General features: G+C 36.8%; 4 protein-coding genes across 8 annotated transcripts in view; 2 read left to right on the top strand and 2 right to left on the bottom strand.

Annotated features, from left to right (window-relative positions):
* LOC107700480 (oxygen-dependent coproporphyrinogen-III oxidase, mitochondrial-like) overlaps positions 1-1753 on the top strand; it is a 4547-nt gene extending 2794 nt beyond the window's left edge. Inside the window, exons 3-5 of the mRNA XM_016502155.1 lie at positions 968-1078; positions 1181-1322; positions 1714-1753. Coding sequence (XP_016357641.1) covers positions 968-1078; positions 1181-1322; positions 1714-1753 — 293 coding nt within the window. The remainder of the gene's footprint in view (positions 1-967; positions 1079-1180; positions 1323-1713) is intronic.
* Positions 1754-6815: 5062 nt separating this feature from the next.
* LOC107700656 (transmembrane gamma-carboxyglutamic acid protein 1-like) lies at positions 6816-11026 on the bottom strand. Of its 4 annotated transcripts, none has more exons than XM_016502396.1 (4): positions 10875-11026; positions 10264-10307; positions 9672-9832; positions 6816-8328 (listed from the first exon to the last, which is right to left on the bottom strand). In XM_016502396.1, the coding sequence occupies exons 2-4, from the start codon at positions 10271-10273 to the stop codon at positions 7855-7857; spliced, it is 645 nt and encodes a 214-aa protein (XP_016357882.1). In that variant the 5' UTR covers positions 10274-10307; positions 10875-11026; the 3' UTR covers positions 6816-7854. The 4 variants fall into 4 exon arrangements, with proteins under 4 accessions (XP_016357882.1, XP_016357894.1, XP_016357901.1 ...); XM_016502408.1 differs by lacking the exon at positions 10875-11026 and adding an exon at positions 10681-10699; XM_016502415.1 differs by lacking the exon at positions 10875-11026 and adding an exon at positions 10628-10642.
* Positions 11027-15829: 4803 nt separating this feature from the next.
* Positions 15830-22554, top strand: LOC107699999 (transmembrane protein 47-like). Its single transcript, XM_016501471.1, has 3 exons — positions 15830-16309; positions 21362-21502; positions 21955-22554. The coding sequence occupies exons 1-3, from the start codon at positions 16075-16077 to the stop codon at positions 22131-22133; spliced, it is 555 nt and encodes a 184-aa protein (XP_016356957.1). The 5' UTR covers positions 15830-16074; the 3' UTR covers positions 22134-22554.
* Positions 22555-24484: 1930 nt separating this feature from the next.
* LOC107699984 (TGF-beta-activated kinase 1 and MAP3K7-binding protein 3-like) overlaps positions 24485-25890 on the bottom strand; it is a 24990-nt gene continuing 23584 nt past the window's right edge. For both annotated transcript variants that reach the window (XM_016501450.1, XM_016501458.1), the window contains one exon: positions 24485-25319. In XM_016501450.1, the coding sequence (XP_016356936.1) occupies positions 25192-25319 (128 nt within the window). In that variant the 3' untranslated portion in view covers positions 24485-25191. The remainder of the gene's footprint in view (positions 25320-25890) is intronic.

The following is a 25890-nucleotide window of genomic DNA, read 5'->3' as shown; positions in this document are numbered from 1 at the left end:
GCGTGAGGCCTCTGGTGATTCCCACCCCTAATAGCTATGAGAAGCGTTAAACAACGTGCGTGCGGTTGCCGTACTGTATTAATGCTTTAATCAGGATAAAACTGTATATTAAAAGCTAACAGAAGCAGTAGCATTTACAAATAACAGCGTATCTAAAAGTATGAGACAACAACAAACAAAAATCTTAGGCCTACCATTAAAAGCCGTGCTTGCACAGGTTCTGCACATTCCTCTTCAATAATATCCTCAGCGTCTCAATCGGGCTCAAATTGATAAGCAATATAGACGACGTCATTGTTTACAATACACACGGAGCACATGCTGCTGAGGTGAGGGGTGGGACGCTTAGACGCGTGCTAGAGGCGGTTTAGCCAATCACAACACACTGGGCTAGCTAACCAATCAGAGCCCATCGTGTATTTCTGAGGGAGGGGCTTCATAAAAGCAGGAAATGATCAGCGCGTTCAGAGGAGAAGGGACAGAACGTGTGGAATAAAGGTAAATTATGTGAAAAATAATGCGTTTTTTAACAAACGAAGCATTAACACATGTTAGACTGCACCCCATAAACACAATCAAGCCTATAAAAAAAACAGTCAACCACCCCTTTAAAGAGTGACTGGTTTGTCCATGTATTGTTTTTTTTTCTCTCTCTCATCGCTCTTGTTGTAATGTATTGGGAAGCCAGAATTTGTATCCATCAACAGAAATATGCATTAGCCGAACTCTAACAAACCATATTACAGATGCATTGTCAGATTTAAGTTGAACCGCGGTCCTAGTGTATGCCGAACCGTGTGTGGAGAACGGTACGGTTCGATTTTTTACCGAGAACCATTGCACCGCTAGTCTCAAGGCATTCACTGGGAAGATTAGTCATGTTACATGGAATTGAGAGTGATTGAGATGACGTGACTTGATGCTTAAATTATTGTTTTTACCGTTTAGCAATATCTCTGTGTTCCAGGGAAGCTGCCGTTCTGTGCCATGGGCGTGAGTTCAGTCATACACCCAAAAAAAACCCACATTCCCACAGTGCACTTTAACTACAGATACTTTGAGATTGAGGAAGCAGACGGTGAGTGTTCTTGCCAAGTCACTTGACGCTGTGAGAAGAGAGATGTTGTTATCTGTGACCACCACCCATCACATTCTCTATCCATCTCCCTCCTTGTCACAGGCACAAAGCAGTGGTGGTTTGGTGGAGGAACGGATCTCACTCCTGTCTATGTGGATTTGGAAGATGCCACCCATTTCCACAAGACTCTGAAGAAAGCATGTGACAAGCACCATCCTAAGTACTACCCAGACTTCAAAAAGTGGTAGGAATCTCATTACTGTTGTGTGTAGTTTGAATGGGGTGTGTTACAGCTGTTATGGGTGTGAGGATGTGTGTGCTGTATGAGCGTTTTATCTTCTGGGTGTTCAGCAGTGATAAGATTTCTCATTATTTACAGCAGTCATTGTTTGTTTTTTTGTGAGTCAACACTTTTGTTTCAAGGCATCCCTTTTATTTATTTTTTTAGTTTATAATGAATGAGACAGATGCTCATTTAAAAGACAAAGCCTTTGAAATCTTTGATTGTTAGTACTTCATTTTTGTATTTTATAATTTTGTTACATTTAATTTTATTTGTAATTAACTAGATTTGTAACTACATTTTCATTTTCAATATTAGGTTAGCATCAGTATTATTATTTTTTTCTCTCAAGGTGTGACAATTACTTCTACATCCGTCACCGAGCACTTTAGTCTTTGCAACTTTACAGATCTTCTTTATGCACCAAGGGCTTGTAACACTCCAAAGAGAAAGGAAAAATTGAAATCGCATCATATGACCCCTTTAAAAATATATCAAAAACAACTATTTCACAATTGTATTGTTTTACTGTATTTTTATCAAATAAATGCAGCCTTGGTGAACATAAGACACTGCTTTCAAACACATATAAAAAAAAAACTACCGACCCCAAACTTTTGAACAGTAATATAATATAAATATATAAATATATTTTTATTGCTTTATAGTATAATGCTGAAAAGATTAAATTGCCAGCAACATACAGAATGACATACAGAAAAATATCTTAAATATATATATACAAACAAATAAAATAGTATCTTATGCAAATTCAGTCTTAAGTCTATTTTAGTTTCTGTTAAAATAACTCAATATTAATAATGTTCATCATTATTCAATATTTTATAGTAGTATGATAATATAGTATAGTTATGACTACATTTGTAATTGTCTTTTGAATTGAATTTGATGTTGTTTGTCATATAATATGTATGTCATATATAAATGTTCAGCAGCTAACCAAACTCTCTGTGATTCCTAGATACGTCGAATTTAACTTAGTGTATGACAGAGGGGTGAAATTCGGCCTGGCCACACCTGGGTCTCGCATCGAGAGCATCCTGATGTCCCTACCACTTACTGCTAGGTAAAGGATTTTGTATTTAGCAAACTTTGTCACATCTGCTACTGCCTGTTACCATGGATCATCCTCTTGAGCTTTTATTTTTTTTATATATTTTATTTTTATATTTTATAGCGTTTACTTATAGAATTTAAAGAAATTATACTTTTCTTAAAGGTTTTTTTCATGTTTCCCCTGAGGTCCACTTCTAACACAAGTTTTTCTACACCAAACAGATACTTTTTTTTACAACCATTTCTGAAAATGAGCTCCTACGATAACCTCGAACAATAAAGGAAAATGGTATTCCTCATGATATGACCCTTTTAAAAACTCAACGTAATGTTTTAAAGTAAACTTGTTTCTTAAGTGTCATTTAAACTGTCTTTATTGTATTAATCTATCATTTAATATTACTAACTCACTAGCCATAAATGTTTCATTTCAGGTGGGAGTACATGCATGAGCCCACAAAAGGTAGTAAGGAAGCCGAGATGCTGGAGGTCTTACGAAACCCTAAAGAATGGATCTGATTTAACCAGTCATCAATATTGGCATTATTGGGTGGGAATTGTGAAAATGGGGGGTGGGTTTGTCTCGGGATTAGCTCAGTGATACCAAACATAGCAGCAACTTCAATAAGAACAACATTCCTTAAAACAGAGAATCAACTTCTCAGGACACAGGACACATTCTCATCCTTTGACTTATTGATTGTTTATGCTGTCTGACTGCAGCACTACACAATTACTGGCTTGGCTGTAATGAACTTTCTATCACTGCCATTGGCTGTATGGATTCACTGGAAATGCAGTGTTTACTCCTGTGACAGTGTTACTTAGTTGCAGCTTTGTTTCTGCTTGCACTGCTTTAATCATGAATACTGGTGTATTCGAAACCTGTAATGACTTTGGTATGCTGTTTTTGAATGGATGTGTTAATCACGTATATCTAAATGGTCATGTTTACCGTGTGCTGATGTAAGCGCCATGCCATTATTGCTTTTCTTACCCTGTTCATTTTCGTTTTGTGTCCTGTCATGTGCTAACATATATCTATTTCTGTACTGGCTTTTAAAAAGAAAAAAAAAATAGGAATATTAAAAAAGGAATCATAATTAGGAGTATTCTCAGGACATTATAATGTTGATATTCTGTGTATAACAAAATAATAAAGTGTTTTTATATGTGGTTTAATGTGATATACTATACTGTAAATCTGGTCAATAAAGTAGTCTAGTTGTTTATAGACCTTAAAAAAAATTTCAGTTGTGACATGCCATTAATAGATGTTACAAATAAGAAAACTGCATGATATGTATTTATATATAAGTTCACATTTGGCATGGTTAAACAATATTCATCAGATGTCTCTAAGGCAACAGAACAAACTTGGGTGTCTATTGCTTGGACAAGTCACTTTAGCATGCAAATCTACTCAAAGTTAACAAGTTACAACATAGAACTACCTCTTTGTGCTTGTTTGGATGTATGCAGAGTAATTCAGGTTGTAAATGTGGTGCATTTTAGCATTAATTGATATGCTGAAATGAATTTTAAAGGAAGAACATTAAATGAAGTTTGTGATTCATTTGCATTTATAAACCTTGAAACAGAATATTTAAAAACATCAAATACATTGTACATTATGCTATAGGAACATGGTAAATTATTTGTCAGATCTTTTGTTATCAAAAGATTTTTTTTTTTTTTAAGTAAAAACAGTAATAATGTGAATTGATACAATTCAAAATGATTGTTTTCGATTTTTAATATATTTTAAAATAAATACATTTATTCCTGTGATTGCAAAGCTGAATTTTCAGCAGCCATTTCTAACATTGATGATACTAATATGATGATTTGGCACTATTTCCCTATTATCAATGTTGAGAATAGTTGTGCTGCTTAATATTTTTGTGGAAACTGATACATTTATTTTTTATTAGAATTCTCGAATAGAATATTCAAAAGTCCAGAATTTATTTGAAATACAAATTATTTATAACAGTATATAGGTATGTACTGTCATATATGATCAATTTAATGTGTTCTTGCTGAATATTTTATCTTTTTTTTAATCGTGTATAATGAGCAGTGGGACAAGAGGAGTGAGGGCCAAAAAACCTTTATTACAAATAAAAGTCAAGCTCAATCATTACAAAAATTAAATTAGTTCTTAATACATTTATATATACACATTATCTGTCTCGGAGTAAGGCTTAAGCAATAAACACCACCAAAATCACTCCCTAACTACCACAGAAATATCAGCCTGCACATGTACAGCAACATCAGAAAGTCAGCCAAACTTGCAACATCATCAGACTGTATTTCAAAAGATGGTAGTCTTATTTCACATTACCTTTAAAAACATAAAACTATAGGCAAAGTGAGACTGTTTTGATTTTCACAAAGGTTTCTTGAGTTAGTGCTGGTGATGTATTTTATTGCATATTTATGTCAGCTGAGCATGTTGTCGAAGAACTGAGAATATAAACTAGAAAGCCAAAAGGATAAACCAAACAGCATTTGCCTTTTTTTTTTCCCAAGTAATTTATCACATCTTACACATCAATATTCCTTTACGCATCAATAAATATTCCTTTACAAAGAGCAATCAGTTCCCTAAAAAAGTGCATTCACTCATAGTTACTGAATAAGTACAAATGCCTTGACACTTCCATTATGTTCTTTCCCAACTCCCACCCCACACACACACACACTTTCCTGATAATTTAATACTGAATATTTCCTATGTTGTTGAGTTTTTTTTCTTTCTTTTTTTTTTTAGGCGACTAGGACTGCTTGTTCCCATAATTTGATCCTAATCTGAAATTCTCTTGGTTTTTGTTTAGTGTAGCTGGGCCTGAGGTGAAAACTAGACTCCGAGTAAGAAATCAGTAATAAATGGTATGAGGTAAACGTGTACGCTTGCTGTTAAACACACAGACAAGGCCAACCTAATAGTTAGTGTAAAATATCCAAAATTGTTTTTCAACAGTCTGAAGAGATATTTCAGGAGGTAAAATCAGTAACACTTTACCTGAAGCGCATATATATATACACACCTTAAAATGCATTGTATGATCTCATGAATAATTGTAACCACAATACTTACCTATTCATTGTTACACTTTTTTCAAAATATTATGTATTAAAACATGATAAACAACTAATTTTAGATGTAACAAGGAATCTGCAAATATTATAACGCATTTTAAGTTTGGTTACAATTATTTATAAAAATACAGAATGCTTTACAATGTACATTATAAATACCTTAATAATATATAAAAGTGTCAGGTTAAAGTGTTACCAAAAAATCATTTGTCGTGGGGAAAGAGTTATGCTTTGTAGCACACTATTTATAGTGGTACACAGTTGCTGCTAACACTTCCATTGTAAATGCAAACATACCACGATTCTGACCCAAAACTACAGGGTGAAAGCAGAAGGGTTGAATCAAACAATCAAACCAAGTGTGAAAACAGCCTTCAACACATTCAAAATATACCAGAGTTCAGATAAAAACAACCAGCATGGTCAAGGAAGTCATAATTGTTATTTTTCAACATTCTCTAAGAGGTTAGAGAAAAAAAACAATTTATTTACCCTAAAACAAATCTACAAGAGTCTGCACACAGCTCATAACAAACAAAAAGCATGCTTCTTGCTCCTTACTAATTACCTCCACAATGGACAATTCATCTTGCTCGTCCTAGAATTCCCAGCTTGGGATGCTTAATATGCCTGTTTAATCCTTGGCCACAATAAAGAATAAATTTCACAAGGCTGTGACCATGTAAACTGCTCCAAAGCTATGGAGAGAAAAGAAAGCACTGTTTGCATAGACCATTTAGTCCACCACGTTTTGCCATTGAACTCACTGTGGCTTGACTTCAATAGCAAACCTCAAACCACACTTGCACAATACAACAGTTCAAGGAAAAGTTCACCCAAAAATGAAAATTTGCTGAAAATGTACTCACTCTCAATCCATCCAAGACACAGATTAGTTTGTTTCTTCATCGCAACAGATTTGGAGAAATTTAGCATTACATCACTTGCTCATCAATAGATCCTCTGCAGTGAATGGGTGCCATCAGAATGTTTCACTGAATTTTTTTATTATGGATAGAGGACTCTATCAAGTTAGGATTTCAAGTTAAAATGTCTTAATGATGGATTAGATAATTACAAACATGCAGCTTTTCACTGCACAAGATGTTAACTGATGGGCTGGAGTCCTGTGGATTATTGTGATGTTTTTATCAGCTGTTTGGACTCTCATTCTGACGGCACCCATTCACTGCACAGGATCCATTAGTGAGCAAGTGATGTAATGTTAAATTTTTCCAAATCTGTTCCAATGAAGAAACAAACTCATCTACATCTTGGATGGCCTGAGGGTGAGTACATTTTCAGCAAATTTCCATTTTTGGGGCAACTATTCTTTTCAGTATTGTATTTTGCCAAATCCAAATATGAGTCAAAACCTCACACATGTTGACTTGGTGCCCAGTTAAGCTGATTCAGCAGTAACAACCATGATGCTACATAAAATCAGGATTGGATTTGTTTGGTCAATGTTATCAGCAATGTATTATCATCAAATTCACACTGTTAACTTGTTATCCATTCAGCTGAAATGTTTCCAACATACTAAACTAAATCTAACACACAGTGTTTAACACCTCAACTACTAGTGAAAAAAAATCAACCCAATATCAGTATTTCATTGAGGCTGTGAGTCCAGTGCATAGTGACGTCTATGCAATTATACAGAGATAGCCTAAGTTTAGATGGCTATTGATAAAGGTTACAATGAACCTTGAATGTCAGTAAACATTACAATTTATACTTCCTGAAAATTTTGTGCATTTTTTCCTTAGAATCTGATTATTTACAATTATATGTTTTAATTGTCCCACGAGAGGCCACAACTGACCAAATGTTCAGTTCATTTCTAAGATGTTCTGACACTCATAGGACTTAATAACTCGAAAGAATGGCTGATGACATTACAGTACTTCGTCATTGGATTTGGGCTTGGATCAGGATTCGTGTTGTTATGAGTTCAACGAACATCTCTGAAATCAAAGCAATTCAATGTTTATCAATATCTGATTAACAGTACTGAGGATAATGTTATTGCATTAGTTGTTTTCTCTTCACATTAAGTAAAGAAGTTTAGCTGTTTTGCTAGTGCTGGACTTGAAAAGCCTGTCACTGAAGTAGTGATGTTGTAAAAAAATATTTCTAGTACAAAAAAAATAAACGGGCAAAACATGTTCACATCCCGCCAAAACATTAGCTATAAAAGAGAAGAGAGACACAGCGAGTAAGGAATGACAGAGTTTACAGTATTGGTGTATTGGCATCAAAGTGCATCCCTACATGAGGCTGGAAAACATGCCTGGAAGATCCGTCACTTTCCCTGGGAGATGATAACGGTGTTACCATGGTTACTGATGATGTCTTCATATTGTGGTGGAGGCTCCGCTTCAATCTGTATATCTGTATGGCCCACAGCTTCCTCGTATGAAGGGGGTGGGTCACCCCGACTGCCCCGCCCAGGTGTGAGGTCAGCACCAGGGTAGGCGGGGCTACTGTGGGCACTGATCTCTGAGTGAGGACTGATGTCAGGATGGTAGTCCCGACCCCACTGGTCCATTGACACCACTGATAGGGTTGTGTCTCTTTGTGGACGCCCAATGGCAGGGCTTTGCTGGGATCTTTTGCGCGAGTGGCATCTCCAAACCGTGATAGAAACTGCAGCAATGAGCAGCAAAACCAGCAGCAGGGGTAAGATCAGGTACAGAGAATGAATGCCACCGGCGATGGATTCCAGTCCTCCAGGCCTGGGGCTGCTCTCACGCTGGTACTCCTCCCAGAATCGCCTCTGTAAGGGAGAAAAAAAAAAACAATTAGATAAGGACACTGTCTGCATAAATGTAAATAAGCAAAACAAACTTGTTTGTATTGAAAACAAAAACCACACCCTCTTCAATGTCATCAAGACCAATAACCAAAACTTTGCAAACCAACATAAAGCAATGACTGTGCACCATACAGAACTGAACTGAGAATTAACTTTGCATTTCAATTATGTTCCTGAATTTGAATTGAGGTAGCAAACATGATGTCGAATCTACAATTAAATGAATTAATTTCAAAAAGAGATTATGGAGAAAATAAATGTGTAACTAGTAAAGCAAAGTTCATCAAAACAAACTTTGAATCTTGGCTTGTTTAAAAGTTGAAGAAAGTTTAAAAAGCCCTGAAGTTTGAAGGACAAATGGACAGACAGAACAACAGACAGACTGAAATGAGACCTATGGAAATTTGTATTCCGTTTTTTTAGAATTAACTTTTGTGGACAAGGGTGGAAGAACACTTTATTGTCCAGAATTTGTTTCAATTTAGTAAATTCTTCTTCCAATTCAAATTCTAATTCATGATTCAAAAGGAAGCCATTATTAAATTCTGAACTTTGCACAATTAATCGGATTAAAACGGAAATAGTGATTAGATAAGCAATATGAAGTGCTTACAAACCATCTGTTGTCAACAAAAGAGAAGCTGAAAGGCTCTCTGAGGTTTTACAACAAAATAAAAACTAGTTTAACATTTGAAAATGAAGAAAAAGAATGCCATATATAGGAATCTTGTCATTTTAAAGTTTTACTGTAAAATAAAATTATTGTATTATTTTTCTTAAATTCTTGATTTTCTTTAATTTCATTTAATATTTTTATTAAGTACAAATAATAATAATCACAATATTAATAATTATATTCACACTTATTATCGAAAATATTTTTGGCCAATCATGCATGTGTGCATATCTACAAACAAGCACATCAAACCTGTATTGATATTTTTTTTTAATCACAATCATCAGAAAAAAACAAATAAATAAAAGCAATTATATTTTTTTCCCCCCAATTCATCCAGCCCTACCCTGGACTCGACAAGAGCACACATTCCGTAAAAACATACTAACTTTACATTGTTCTGTTATTTTGTATAAACAGTGTAAACGCCCACAAGTACATAACTCAAACATCCTTAATCTGAATTATGCATAATTAACCATCCTAAGAAAATGTGTATCCACTGAGCCTTTTCCTGTCGATAATGCTCACTTCCTGCCTAGAGGAAATGCCAGGGAGTGGAATGACTGAGAGGACGTTGTGTTCAAGTTCATGCAAAAACATAAGCTCGCATCTACCCCTAACTCACCGTTTTTTCATCATTCTCAAACGCCTCTCTGGCTTCTTCATAACTGCAGATTTCCTCCCTGCATTCTCGCTGGATGTTCCCTTGTTTCATCTCCTCCAAAAAGAAGTTTGCTCTCGGGAGCCTCCGCAGCACAGAGTGCGCGGCATCTGCTGGCAGGAACACTGGCAGAGATACAAACAATAAGCTCACAGCACAGAAACAAGGAGGGGGGCTATGGCTGGCAAAGTGATTTCGTTTAAATGCAGGTTCCTCCCAGGCACAGGGAGCTTGTGAAAGAGTAGCCTACTCTTCTTCAGCATTGAGTGGGAGAAATAAATCAGATGCTACATTGTGATCCATATTTATCTGATTAGGCATGGATTGAATATTAGAGGCGCTATGTAGGCCAAGACCCCTGTTGATAATCTGTGACTGACTAATACCAATTGGAAATTACGACAGAAAGACGCATCACCTTTACGTGACATCCATGAGATCACAAACTGGCTCAGCATACACACCCACTACATATCTTAGCAACGTTAAAAAACACAAAACAACATCCTTGAAAATATCACAGTCTCTAGCAGAACTAAAGTATAAAAAGACTCACCGGCTCCCATGATTCCTGCAGCTTTTCAAAGAGGGAAACTGGACCTAGACAGAACAAACGAACAGATTTAATCAACGACCACCCATTTACAGTACATCACTTGTGATCATGCATTTTCAGTTTCTCAAAGTCAAAACAACAGCAACATTCTCGATGGAATTCGGCATAAAACACTACAGAGCGGTGTCCGTATGTTAAGTCACAATAAAACAGCAAAAATCTGTCCAAAAACATAAATCATTTTGTATGGCACAAGGACTGTTAGCTTACTAGCATGTACAGGACAGTCAATCATTGTCAGCACACGAATAAAAACAGGTACGTATTTGACAAGCACAAAACGACTGTTATTTCACTAACGTACACAGAAACGTAAAGCTGCCGCCAAGAGACGTTAAAAAAACATGACAGGCATACAAAATTGTGTCGCTAATTCAATCCATGTTACGTGATGACTATCGCCTGGAGCTTGTCTACGCGGTTTTATACATAAAAACGGCACAAATTAATATAACCATCGACGCGCCGGAAGATATATGTTTTGTATATAATAATTAGAAAAGGCTGCGACTTTAAAATAGATTAATAAAATACACAAAAACTGTGTTTACCCCGTTCCACCCAAACGCGAACAGTTAGTCCCAATGTCCTGATTTGGCGCATGCGCAGTCAGGAGCCCGAATAGTAAACCGCTGACGCGGGTTGTGGGATATGGGGTGTAATTACAGAACAAGATGCGTTCTTTTGTAAATCCCTTTTTGTAGATAATGAGGCTGGAAGGAATTGGTCATGTTTATATCGGCTTTTATAATGGCTTGCCAGAAAACACTGTGAATATGAGAAACAGGTGAACTACATTAATGCATTAAATAAACCGTAATTAGTTGCGATCAGGTTGTGATTAATAGTTTATTCCTGTCATAAATACATAGTCTTAACTGTTGCTTTTCATCTAATTTTTTTATTTTATTTTCTTCTCAATGTTACTCTCTACAAAATGGATTTTAATTTGAATTTCCCTGTTTTTTTTTGTTTTTTTTGGCAAAGCAAAAACTACATTAGGCTACTATCAAAAAAAAGATTCGTGTAAAAAATGTAAAACAAAAATGTACAAATAAACAAGTAGCCTAAAAGCAATTAATAAAATGAAATATAAGTAGGGCTTCCTCAAAATAACATGTACTGCTATCACAGTAATCTCGCTCATTTACTCTGATGTGTGTAATAATCATACTGTCAACACTCCCGTATTTCAGACCCATCTCCCGCCCCCCTCCCGTTTTGTTATTTCTCCCGGGAAACTTCCGTAATCTGTATGGCCCTACCTCGTTATATGAATAATCACATCAATATAGGCTATTATTCCAAGGTTGTCCAGTTGCCAGATCTTGTATGAACCGCTGCCGCGACTAAAAAAAGGTTGGGAAACACTGCTGTAGATGATCTTTTTCTCCCTTTTATGACATTATGTCTTGTAAGGGTCAAAATATTGAGGCCCCTTTATCCAGTTTGGATGTGTTTCATTCTTATTGGTCAAGGACCCTAATTCATTTTATGACTAGTAGCTTATGATTCCATTATAATGTTGAAATTAAGACAAGTAATGAGTTTACATTTACATTATTATATTAAATCACTTACTACAGTCAGCCATTGAATACGATGGGCCTAAAAAAATGCGTAGAAATTTTCTTTCAGGTATACCTTATTATTATATAGATGTAATATTTTCTTCATTCAATTTATTTATTTTTATTTATTTATTTTCATTTAACTAACACACCTCTAAGAATGAAAATACCTGCACGGTCAATAATAAGTAAATAAATAAATAAATAAACATGTAAATAAACAAACAAACAAAATATATAAACAAATAAATATAATATAATAACAAATATAATTTATAAACAAATAAACAAACAAACAAACATATTGAAATAATCATATATTTTAAAAAGAATATCATTAATTTCATGAATATCAAAGGACTTTTGTCACGGTTGATCCATTTGATCTAATCAATATGTGCCTATTCATAAAATATGAGATATTTTACATATTTACATCACAAAGTATAGTATGCAAATATGTTTATGTAAATTTATAAAACTACTTGAACCTTCACTGCAGTCCTTGTAGGCTACTTGTAGGCTACTTATACTAAAACTGCTTACGTAAGGGAAAGTTCACCCAAACTGAACTTTCAAACTGAAAAAGTCATTATTTAGTCACCCTCAAGTAGCAAACCTATGAGATTCTTTCTTCTGTTGAGCACAAAAGAAGACATTTTGCAGAATGTTGGTAACCAAACAGTTAAATGCGTAATTTTCTTTCAGGTATACCTTTTTTATTATATAGATGTAATATTTTCTTCATTCTATTTATTTTTATTTCTTTATTTTCATTTAACTTTTTGATACACAATACCCTGTTGGGGCAACTTAATGGCTGCACTTTGTTCTGCACTATGTTCCACCACTTTAAGACAAATGGATTTGTTGTGTTATCATATTCAAGAGATTATAAGCTAGATGCAACTTTTTGGGGGTTTGCATCGAATGTTCTTCAACTTTTATGCATAATAAATTTGTTTATGAATAAAGATTGATCTGTTGAAAGCAGTTATTTTGAGTTAGATGCCAAATGCTCTCTTCCTAATCAAATTTGAAGGGGTGCATACAACATATCTGCCCACCGGCAACTATAGTTGCCGCACATTCAAATACGATTTTCAAGAATAAAAAACTAAAACCTGGGGAAAATAAATGTAGAACATGTTCACATAGGACACTATTAATATGACTATATGCATGAAACCATTCAGAGAAATTTGGGCACAAAATGGGTTAAAAACAACTGGACGGAGGAATTTAATTTCTTATCGCGAAGCAGCATCGACAATTCCCACGCTTTTTGCAAAGTGTGTCGCACTGAATTTAGTATCGGACACGGTGGGAAAAATGACATAACGCAGTACAATCACAACGCCCCAAACCCGTATAATGCTAACATGCAAAAATGGCCTTGAAAATCAGTTCAATAGGGTCAGTGGTTCTCAAACCTGTCCTGGAGTACCCCCAGCCCTGCACATTTTGTATGTCTCCCTCATCTATCACACCTGATTCAACTCATCAGCTCATTAGTGGAGACTGCTACAGATATACAGTATGGAGACATACAAAACGTGCAGTGCTGGGGGTACTTCATGGAGAGGTTTGAGAACCCCTGCAATAGAGTATATGTCGAACGTCACCTGACCAAACCTGGAAAACAGATCTCATCGCTTCCGCTTGTCGGAGAACGTGCTAACAGCTTTAATAAATAATAGCGATATCTATGGACTTTTAAGATAATCAGTTAAACTAGCTAGCTGTTTTTATTGTTGAAGTTTTATTACATTTTTTTTTTATATAAATGTTAGTGAATATAATTTAAAAAAAAACTTTTAGATATCATTCCGCATGGACATTGGTTATGATAATCTTTGGTATCTACTATGAAGGCATCTTGAGTAAAACTGCTTCTTATTTAACGCAAAACGCTTGAACCGGAAGCGGCGAGACCAGGTAAACAGAAAACGGAAGTCGGTTGCACATATAACCCCTATACTATACACATTCATTTCTGAAACAGGCAGAAGAATGCAATACACACACACACATACACACATACACATGTTGGTATTGGTGGTTTACGGGGACTCTCCATAGGCGTAATGGTTTTTATACTATACAAACTGTATTTTCTATCGCCCACACCAACCCTACACCTAAACCTACCCCTCACAGAAACTTTGTGCATTTTCAAAAAAACACCATTTAGTATGTTTTTAAAGCCTTTTGAATTACGGGGACACAGGTAGTGTCCTCATAAACTACTTTCATATTGTAATACATGTGTCATACCCATGTCATTATACAAATTTGTGTCCTCATAAACCACCTAAACCAGTGCACACACACACACACACACACACACACACACACACACACACACACACACACACACACACACACAGTATCTCATATTATTCCTGTCTCTTTCACAAAACCTTTGATGATAAAAAAAACAACAACAACTTATTGACCTGAATAGATGAGAGGAGAAAAAGGTGGTCACGTCTTTGCAGGGGGGGAATGCCTGCAGTCAACTAGAGACTGCCAGTCTGTTACATTGTGAATATGTTCTTTACCTTCAAGGCAAACCAGTATTTTTGACCTGTTAAACAACAATCATTAATTTTAATTTTAATTATTAATTACTCCACATGAAAAGCTCATTTGTGATGAACTGAAAACAGTAGCCTAATAGAATCTGATGTTTAGTCTTGCTGTGTTAATTCACAGTGGAGTTAAGGAAGAATGAGAGTGTAAATCTCGTGAACTGAACAAAGAATGTATTGAGGATGTTATCTTTTTCCGTTAGATACTTTTGTTAGCTGTTGATGGTGTTATGAAATTTCAGGTGTCCTTTGTTGACAGACTTTCTAATCATGAACAATGTAGCTTTTCAGGCTGAATGCATGTTGACCATAACCTTACATATAAGAACACTAAATGGAGGATACTGATTCATCTGTCTTTTGACTTATATGTAAGTGAATTTCATGTAGGGATTCATGCTGCTCTACTAATGATATGCATTTATCTAAACAATAGGCCTACTTTTTTTAATTAACAGTTTTAGATAGGTTACATCATATACCAGTTAATTTTCTGATGAAATATTCAAGTATTTTCCCTTTCCCACAAAACGTTTGGATAGCATTCATATTAGCACTCAATGGGTCTCTAATTATTTTGAGAAAGACGATTCATTATCTGTTTGAAATAAGACACATTGCTCTATGTGCGTGTTTGTGAGAGCACATAGCACAGATAAAAGAAAACGGAGAATGGGAGAAAATAGCAAATGAGGGAAAAGCGTGTGAGAGAAATATGCCACCGTCTAAACCCCAGATGAGAAGCAGTGACGGGACGTCCGACTAATTTCCGCAAATCGGTTCTTTTGAACAGTCCGCTTCAAAAAACCTGGTCAAGAAAACGATTCAGTGATTCTTTTTACAAGTCAAGTTATCACGGTTCCTTCCAGGTTACATAGGCTTATTAACATGCTCTAAACCGCAGCTATCTCTCGGCACATGTTTATTATGTTTTTATAGCCTACTATTAAGTATTATTAATAAGCATATTTATTGTCTTTAAATGTCCCAGTTTGTTTTGCTGCAGCCATGATTCACCTCATAAAAAGCATACAGTAACCTAAAAATAATTTGTATTTACAATAATGTATCTCTTCTCGAATGAAATAAGGTTTTTAAAAAATGAAAAAATAAATAAACGAAAAAAACTAATCTATTTTTTTTTACCACATATACATATTCTATTTCTATCATTTTAATTTGTTTGGCTATTAAAGCAATTTAGGTTTTGCTCTATCAATCAAATCCTCAGGCTTATTGCGTCTGGGACGACTCGGTTCAATCTGTTTGTGAATCGTTCACTCCGCTCGGACCGTTTCATTTCTGTTCATAAACGCATCGTTCAGACCGGGTTTGTGAACAGGGAGTTCCAGCTAGGCACTAGGACCCTGCAGGTGCAGCAGAGATTTGTTCAATAATGTGCAGTGCAGTCGCGTTCACAGGAGCGCGAGGGCAGCTGCTACAGCGTCCCTCTCGCGCAGCTGCTCCACAATCTTCAAAACACTGATCGCGAATACGGATCCAAAAACATTGCCTGGGATCATCGTTACTGGCTTCTCCGCGACGCAGCACAACATCGCTCCACATCACCAGCGCATCCAGCCGACATGGCCTCATCCGTGAGCGGGGCGGAGGAAGTGCGCGTGTCGGCGTTGACGCCCCTGAAGTTGGTGGGTCTGGTGTGTATTTTCCTCGCGCTGTGCCTGGATTTTGGGGCCGTGCTGAGTCCGGCGTGGGTCACCGCGGATGACCAGTACCACCTGTCCCTGTGGGAGTCGTGCAGGAAGCACGCTGCCTCCGCGGACTGGCAGTGCGACAGCACGCTGGGGCAGAAAGGGACCGGTGAGAGCCGCTACTTTTGTAACTTTGCTATAAACAATGTTCAAACAGGATGAGCTGCACATACATATTTTAAGATTCGGGGGAAACAAAAAAAAGGACGCAGTCTCTTTAACTTTAGTGAGCTCTGCAACATGGCCCTGGAGGTACATATTTGATTTATGAGATAACAAAAGGGGCCCTTCGCTCCCAAGCGCATCATTATCACTCATTGTTCAGCTCATGCTTAACCAGCTCTTTCTAAATACTGAGAAAACAGTCAACAATTTGCGTTTTACATTTCTTTGTCAGATTAAAACAGAGATGACAAGTTGTTTTTACACATTTAGTCCTTTAATTAGTATGTATTATAATGTTACTTGTATCGATTTCAACTTTAGTAGCCTATATCCTATGTAATTCGAGATCTATCCCAATTGTTACTTGTTACATTCTTTAATTTAGTTGCTTTTTTCTAGTTAAGTTAAAAATATTAATAGGTCACCAACTATTGGAATAATAAGTTCTAATAGTTGATAATTACTATATGTAATGAGTAAGCACATATAATATATAGATAAAAATATACTAGTTACTGTTGGATTATTTGCTATTAGTATCACTAGGACTTATTTTTAGGGACTATACTTAAAAATAAGTGCTAGTGATACTAGTTAGTATCACTTGAATTCGTCCTGTTTAATAAAATGACCCTCCAGCCTATACAGCAAGTCGGGATTAATCTAATTACATAGTCAATGTTTTGAAGAATGCTTCATTAATTAATTGATATAGATCCTTAACATTTACTAGGACGCTGTATTTTATTCACAGCTTGTTTGGTGGAAGGGCTTTTGGATGATGTGGGAATGTGTGATGGAATCAGCGGTCCAGCTGGGGTTTCATTCTGCTTTTGTTGTCTACAAAATGAGCCTTTGTTAAGGTCTCCTCACCGACCAAGGAGTAAGGTTAAGTTTGAGAGGAGAGCTCCCTAGAGGCCCTAATGTGGAAAGATTAGTTACCAAGGAAACAAGTGCTGCATTCTAGAAATGTCATTTGCCCCTGAAAAAGAAACGTCCTTTTTGGCATCTGTGAAGGTTTACTAGCGAATAAACCACAGTTTGGGGGCACTTCCCCCTCCATATTCTTGTATGTTGGTAGAGCTATTTGGTGCCACTTTTTTTTTTTTAATAGTTAAGTCTTGGATAGCCATACGTAGTTAAGATTTAAGATGTTACTTTAGCTCTGGTTTGCAATCATAATTTATTTGGCTCTGGACCTTGTCCCGTCATTTTTAAGAAGCACAGTTTGACTCCATATAAAGTCACGATGAAGCTCTAGTTGAAATACCAAAGGAGCGGCCTGGGTGAATGGCTTCCCTCTGCAGCGCATTATTGATTTTGGGTTTTCTGTAATCAGTCACTCCATTTCCTCTGTGTTTCCTTTGTGTCATGCACTGTGCATTAAACTAAATCTCATTAGCTTCGCAATTACCGGCTGACTCCACAGCCTGCTATATACAGGCATATTTGCTTGCTAACCTTTTATCGACACAAGGGTATCATTTTAAGTTTATCTCTGTCAATTTAACAACATAGATATGTTAACATAAACACACTCCCTTTTACATGTACACATTCAGCAGAAATCTGAGGTTGTGAAAGCTCTCGGGGAGAGATAATCGCGAACAACAGGAATGTGGCGAAAGTGTGTGAGAGTCTTTTTGTGCTGATGTTATGCTCGACTGGAGAAGAGGCAGCGGTTCAATGTGGAGTCCGCGGCGCAAAGTATACACTGATTTCTCTTCCCGTCTGCGGATGGCGAGGAATCTGGAGACACTGTGTCTTATTGACGTGATTCAGTCTATGACATTGGACTTCTTTCTCCCCTCTTCATGGTATCAGATTGAAAGGACTAGCCAAGAGGCACTTGCTTGCTGAAAAACAGATTACAGTAATGAATGTTTTGATTTTTATCTCATATCCTCATTTCCATCTGTAGTCCTGCAGGGGTTTTTGGATAAGCTCCATTCTGCCGGAGACCCCTCAGATGTAGACCTCAAGGCTACATAAAGTCAAAATCTTTTTCCCAGATGGCAGAAAGACACTTTCGTTGATGATTTGCAGGCTTTTGGTGGCTCTCCAGAGGGGTCGGAGGTCGAGGTGTCAGAATTTTGTTTTTATATGGAAGCAAATAATCAGCAGTTTTCATACATCTCTCTCCAACTTCCTGCGGTGACAGACATGGCTATTATGCTGAATCATAAACTTTATTTGGTAAAAAGGCTTTGTTTATGTTTGAAACTATAGTACGGTGGAATGGAGCTGAAGTGGCCCAGAGCAGCTCTCGGCCATTTCTGAAAATGATGTTTTGACATGATTTAGTGCTAGAAATGATTATTTTCCAGCAGAGAAAATTATAGATCATTTTCCCAAGCTGATGAAAATTTTTCTATTTACAGACATCACTGTGTAATAACAAAACCCTGCAACAGGATCCAGGGCTTTTATGGTTTTATTTAAACAAACAGCCATCAATGTCTTATGAAATGTTTTGAGTCCTTTCTCAGGTTCAGTAATTGAATCATTTATCACATGATGACTAAAAACATTATCATGGTCTTTGTTTCTAATGTATATAATCTCAGCAATTTCTCAAAATTTCCAAAGTAACTCTTGAGAAACTTGTTTGTGAACATAATGCAGGAGAAGATGCTCAGTCAGAATGTCCTAGTTTGCTGTTGTTGGCCTCTTTTATATAGTAATAAAAGACAGGTCAGGTTTTTTCAAACCTAAAACAACAAATCCTTTAGATTATTAATGACCAGTGGTTCCTGTAACGTTCTCGTTTTTGTAACTTGTGTAACAGTGTAAACACACTGTCTATGATTTTATTTATAATGTGTGGTGTTGCAATAGATTGTTTGCTTAACCCCTGAATAACAGAAAGTGAATGAAAGCAGATATCTTATTCTTTTTGTTGTTGTTGTTGTTTAATAGTCATCTTTAAAATTCCCCAAATTCCCCATACTGAGGGAAAAAACAAATAAAAAAACAGACATGCTGGAAGTAAAATGTTTGTTTGTGCTTTCAGTAAGCCTTTCTGCAAGTTACAATGATGCACCAGTCTTTATGAAGTTCTCTTTATCAGTTCTCTGAACTGTTCATTCAACCGATTTGTTAAAAACAATGTTTCATTTAGAAACGAAACAAGTTGCTGTCCATTCCAAGTGAGTCATTGAATCATTTACTCAACCGATTCATTCAGATCAATTAATTTATGATTCAAAACAGATGACTGGCCTTTTAAGGGAGTCACTGAATCATTAACTCAACTGATTTGTTCATAAACACTGATTGATTCAGGAACGGAACAAGTGACTGTCTTTATGAGTGAGTCATTGAATAATTTATTCAAACAATATGTTCACCAACACTGATTGGCCCTGTCCCAAATGGCACCCCAAATCCTCGCGGTCTTCCTCTAAGTCCACACTTTCGTGACATAACACTGCTTTGACTGTCGGGTAGGAATCTGTAACACCACTTTGACTGTCGGCCCACTGGTCATTGCAAGTCCACAAGTCCACATTTGGGACACTGCCATTCATTTATGATTCAACACAAGTGACAGTCCTTGAAGTCGTTGTATCATTCACTTAACTGATTTGTTCACAAATGATGAATCATTCATGATTCAAAACAAATAACTGTCCTTATGAGTGAGTCATTGAATTATTCACTCAACTGATTCATGAAAAACACTGATTCATTCTTGATTCAAAACAAGTCATTGAATCTTTCATTTTGATTCATACAAAAATGAAAATGTGGCTTTGTTTGGATCTTCTTTTTTTCTTTTTGATGAACCATATTTGTCTCTAAATGTAAGCTACTCGCTATTAAATAATTTGAAGAATTTGACATGCTGAGTAAGAAATAATATGACAAATTAGAAAAAAATGACTCCCTCAGCCTCCGTAGCTTAAAAAAACTTGGCCAGTCAGTCCTCAGAGATCATCTGCTCATAATGCGTTTCCCTTTTGCCTAATGAGATTCCTCAGGAGTCGTCCCAAAGTGCATGTGAGATTCCACACATATACTCTCATGTCTTCAGATATGGAAGCAGGCATACTGTGTCAGGTACCTCCTCTCTGTCTCTTTCTCTTTGCCCCCTCCCTGACTCCCGCGTTCCATGGAGGATTCAGTGCTATTTCTGGGCCCTACTCTAGCTGAGTGTCTCAGAGTGCTTGAATGAAAAGCAGAAATAAGAGGGACTGAAGAAGAGAGAAAGGGAGGGATGAATACATTACGTGATGTCCCATTTAGCCCACCAGAATTATCGATAAGCTCTCTGCTGCCCGTAGAGGTCCATTCTTTCAGTTACACAAACCCAAGATGTGAGTGTTCGTGTCAGCCATTCTGTAGGCATGTATGTATTGACTTTTCAGCGTGTTAGAGTCTGTTAAACGAATCGTTTACAAAAATATGATAATTCTGTCATTATTTACTGGTCTGGTAACACTTTAAAATAAGGCTCCATTAGTTAACTACATAAGTTAACGTAAACTAACAATGAAAATGACTTCTAAAGTATTTATTAATCATAAAACCAGAAGTCTGATAATATTCTTTAAAAAACCGGAGTAAACATTTTAGTGCATTAACTAATGATAACTAATGGGACCTTATTGTAAAGTGTTACCACTCATCCTTAATTGGCTTTTAAGGAACACAAAAGGAGAATTTCTGAATACTATGTTCATTGATGTTTTCCATGTAATTACAGTGAATGGAGACTGAAGCTTTCAAGCATTAAAAAGGACACAAAAACATCATAAAAGTAAAACTGGTCTTCTGAAGCCATAGAATACTTTTGAAAGAGACCGAATAATTTTTAGTTTTCATTTTTGGATGGTTTAGTCTTGAAGGTTTCTTTAGCACGTATAGTAAATGAGGCGTATATCCCATGATAATTTACTTTCATCAGATAAAATGTGATAATTATGAATATAATCCATGCAGTGTAATACGATTTGAAACTGATCTATTGTTTTTATGTATTGATTTAATGCAGACTGGCAGATCGCCACATTGGCCTTGTTGTTGGGTGGAGCATTCCTTATCCTCCTTTCCTTCCTGGTGGCCCTGGTGTCTGTCTGCATTCGCTCCAGGAGACGCTTCTACCGACCGGTCGCTGTTATGCTCTTTGCTGCAGGTGAAATAGACACAACTGTGCATACACAAACACTTACATAGAAGACATTAGTGAGCTGGCTTCCCATTTCTGTTTTCCAAGCACATTAAATTAGGGCTCATGTATTATGAATTTAAAATGTGTTGTTAGCTCCAAGACGCAACTACTGCGGCTAATGGACCAGGAAACAGCAAATGCATTATTTTTCCAAGCCACATTACACAGCTGCTTCAGTAATCAGTTGTTCTCGATATGAACACATCGCAGGGAAAAGATGTAAGGTATATCTGAAACAGACATTTCCGCATCTCTTTTGAGGATTTTTACATAACTTTGAAGTCGCTCACTTTGTTGAGGAGCTTATCAGGGAATAAAGCCCATTGAGGATTCAGAAGACTTTTAATGTTCTTAACCTACTTTTGTCTCTTTGATGATTGCAAATTTCATTGCCAGCGCTCTTCTGTTTCTCACAGTGGTCCTACAGGCCTTCTGTTTGGTGCTGTATCCCATCAAGTTCATCGAGACCATCAGTTTGACAATATACCACGAGTTTAACTGGGGCTACGGTCTGGCTTGGGGAGCCACCATCTTCTCCTTCGGCGGAGCGATTCTCTACTGCCTGAACCCTAAGAACTATGAAGATTACTACTAAACATGCTACAACACCCACAATGCACTTCAATGTCCTGTCCACTGTTGTGATAGGAGCTCATGCACTGAACGTTCATTCGGAACTGATCCTTGATTTTGCAAACACACAAAGACCCTTAAAATGCTGGGCAATGCCGAGCTGTTAAGATACATCGATTTTGAATCTTTTTCCCTCAGATTACTCTATCACGCAATTAAACCCCATCATCAAACTCTCATTCTTTTTCCGTATGTCATCTCTCTCTCCTCATGTCATTCTAACACCTCTCATCTTCTTCTGACTCCAGATGTCAGCCTATGTTCACAGAAATACTGCCAGTCTGTGATGGAATCAGTGGGGAAACCTCCATCTGTGGTGGGATCTGAAACAAGGCAGACAGAAGTCTACAAATCTGACAGAATAAAATTGTGCCATAATAGACACATTTGTTTTAATACACATTTGTTTTAATAAGATACAAGACAGGTTTAAAGACAACATTAAACTGTTTAGAATGCTGGTGGGATCTGAAACAAGGCAGACAGAAGTCTACAAATCTGACAGAATAAAATTGTGCCATAATAGACACATTTGTTTTAATACTTGCAAGATACAAGACAGGTTTAAAGACAACATTAAACTGTTTAGAATGCACCTGAGAACTTGAAATAAGAAAAGTGTTATTAGTACAATGAAGTACTAATCAGCCAAACTAAAGTCATCAGTGTAATTATAAACTGGTCAAAGACCTTACCCTTAAGGTGCAGCCAAGATTGCGAAATTTTGCGCGTAAAAAAGATCCATTGTCAATAGCTTTAAGTCACTTTCAAACCAAGCAGCTTTCTGTTGGTCAGCGTGGGGAATTGAATATGAGTGCGACCAACTTGAATACGAGTGAAATCTGCCTGTGCAACTGATGTAAAATTCCCGATCTCACGGATTTCTATTGGAATGACTGGATTTCACCATAAAATTTCACTGATCAACAGTAAATATTAGTAATGGTAAATAAATAGAGAACTTTCAAAGGTCAATTGACAATAGTAAATTGATATATGTAGCACAACTCACACAGAAGTCACTTAAAGGGTTAGTTCACCCAACTTTCACCCAACCCATGACTTTCTTCTTTCAGGCGAATCCAGTCGGAGTTAATATTAAAAATTGTCTTTGATCTTTCAAGCTGTTTCATGGCACTTGGCGGGTGTTGCATGCATCAGTCCAAAAGAAGTTAAATAAAAAGCGCCCATCTATATAAAAGAAAAGTGTCTCACACGGCTCCGGGGGGTGAACAGAGGCCTTCTGTAGGGAATCGATGCGTTTTTGTAAGAAAAATATCCATATTCAAAACGTAATAATCACTTTAATGTAGCTTGCACCAACAATTGTACACGGAAGCAGCTCCGGGTAGATGACGTATGAGTTCAGCGCTGCGGAGCTGTGTGAGACATTTTTTTTATGGATGGGCGCTTTTTATTTAACTCCTTTTGGACTGATGCATGCAACACCCGCTGAGTGCCATGAAACAGCTTGAAAGATCAAAGACAATTTTTAATATTAACTCCGACTGGATTCGTCTGAAAGAAGAAAGTCATATACACCTAGGATGACTTGAGGGTGAGTAATTTATGGGCTAATTTTCATTTTTGGGTGAACTAACCCTTTAAACCAAGCAACTTTGTTGGTCAACGTGATGAATTCACGTGACCAATTTGAACATGTTGCAAAATATTTCATCCTCATATGAAATTCCCCTTTGCTTGGATCCCTACTGAAATGACTGTATTTCGAATGCAAAAATTTGCCATACAACCGTAAATGTGACCACACCTTTATCCATAGATGTGCATCAAAGTATAATTGCTCTCATAAAATGCTAAGAAATGGAGACAGATGTTACTTTAAGCACAGATCATGTACATAGCACATGAATTGTCACCATAGTTACTTTGTACACATCGAAAAATCCGCATATTCAGATAAAAAGGGATTTGATAGAATATACTTTGCATTGTAGAAAACCTAGGTCTTGTGGTGTAACCAAGGCTTGCATATAGACTAGTTTTTTGACTGGTATCTGGAGTGATTATTAGTCTTTTGCATAAGTATCCATACAGGTAGTTAAAGGCAGACTGTAGGGTTGTTTTTTTTAGCACTGTGAGTCTGTTGTGTGCATGTTGGTGTGTCTGAATGAGGGCGCATGTATCATTTGAGTGTGTGTTTGAGAGATTGTGTGCTTTCTGTTGGGATTTTTCTGTCCTCAATGCAGCTGACATACTCTACTAATTTATATACTAACCAAATAAACATAAAAAGAACAATGTGCTACGCTCATGGTTTTACATCTGAAAGATCTCAACATCAGCATATAGTCACATAGAATCAGATGCTTTATTAAGTACAGCAATTTGAGGCATTTGCACAGGAAATCAACATCTTAAACAGAATACAGTGTGGCATATGCATAAAAGTACCAGGTATAGGTTCATATGCAGGTCTTGTAGTGTTCTTCATTCATGAGAAGAGCTCATATTGAGCACATACAGTGTAAAGTCTACATTAAAATTATTCAGGCCCTGCTTATCTCAATATATTGAACGTGTTGTAAGAGAAGCCCTGCACGCGGGATTGTTTGGGCTTTTTCCGTGTAAACGCGGCAGTCTTATTCTGCTTGGAATGGTAGCTTGGTAAACCACACCTCCGCCACATCTGGAAGCTCCACCCTCTCCTAAAACCACACCTTCTTGGTCCACTCCAACGCCAATCAATCCCTTGTTTCTGTGAAGTCAAGTCACCCTACTTCCTCTTTTAAAGCAACTTTCAGTAGAAAAAAGTAAATACAAGTGCAGAAAGCTCCTCAAGAGGAAACACAGGGTGGGTCTGATTGGATAATATTTTACTAGAGTAGTTGTCCCTTCTTCTCTGGAGTACGGCTCAGTTATTGCTGGGTGAAGCTGAGGGCACAAGGGACAAAAATCGTCGAATGATAGGTGGGACATGAACATTGCGTGATGGAACAGAAGATTAGTAGGAAGAGTGAGGTTCATGGCCTGTCTGGAAAGGCTGCGGTAAAGCCGGCTCAAGTGTTGCGTGGCATCTCGCACTGTTCGCAGCGGTGCAGCGCAGGGTGGTTAAGAAAAGTGCAGCTTTCACAGTTCCACTGAGCGCCCTCAAAATCCTCGTCCCTTTGCACGACCGGAGGCTTAGCTAGACAAGAGGAGACAAAACATTATGAAACAGCATACACACATTTATTGCTGCTGTGAGCTAAATTTGAAGGCTTGAGAAAGATCTAGCAATCTGCCACACCCATTGACAATTTGGTCCACTGGACCCGCATAGCAACAAAAGAGCGATGAAAATAGAACCAGGGTGCAAGAAACACTATATCATAACAAGCAACCTAATACCTTCCACTCCACTGGTGTAGTCAGAGGTCAGGACAAATCTGACAGGATATTCAGACAGCAAAGGGCTAATTTTAGCTCAATGGAGGTTAGTCTACAAATACCATGACATTTTTTATGAAAACCACATCTAGGATACATTCTAGCATAGCAAAGGAACAAAACTTGTAACTTAAGGTTCAACTGGTTAACATTAATGTATCTAGTTAATGTATCTTATATATATATATAACTTTTTTTTATACCATTTTAACATGTTTATGCATCTTCGTAAATAGTGATAAATATTTCAGTATATATATATATATATATATATATATATATATATATATATACAGAAATATTTATCTCTATTTACGAAGATGCATACA

The sequence above is a fragment of the Sinocyclocheilus anshuiensis genome, unplaced genomic scaffold, assembly GCF_001515605.1.
Source record: "Sinocyclocheilus anshuiensis isolate Anshui unplaced genomic scaffold, SAMN03320099.WGS_v1.1 scaffold477, whole genome shotgun sequence".
Taxonomy (NCBI): domain Eukaryota; kingdom Metazoa; phylum Chordata; class Actinopteri; order Cypriniformes; family Cyprinidae; genus Sinocyclocheilus; species Sinocyclocheilus anshuiensis.
This window is presented reverse-complemented; position numbering and strand designations above follow the sequence as displayed.

What these genes read in the sequence shown, in the direction of transcription:
- LOC107699999 (XM_016501471.1), top strand. Translation starts at nt 16,075, where the DNA reads ATGGCCTCATCCGTGAGCGGGGCGGAGGAAGTGCGCGTGTCGGCGTTG. An exon ending in GCTGGGGCAGAAAGGGACCG is followed by an intron (nt 16,310 to 21,361) that starts GTGAGAGCCGCT and finishes GATTTAATGCAG; the next exon opens with ACTGGCAGATCGCCACATTG. An exon ending in TGTTATGCTCTTTGCTGCAG is followed by an intron (nt 21,503 to 21,954) that starts GTGAAATAGACA and finishes TGTTTCTCACAG; the next exon opens with TGGTCCTACAGGCCTTCTGT.
- LOC107700656 (XM_016502396.1), bottom strand. An exon ending in TTGAGAATGATGAAAAAACG is followed by an intron (nt 8,329 to 9,671) that starts GTGAGTTAGGGG and finishes TCTCCCTTACAG; the next exon opens with AGGCGATTCTGGGAGGAGTA.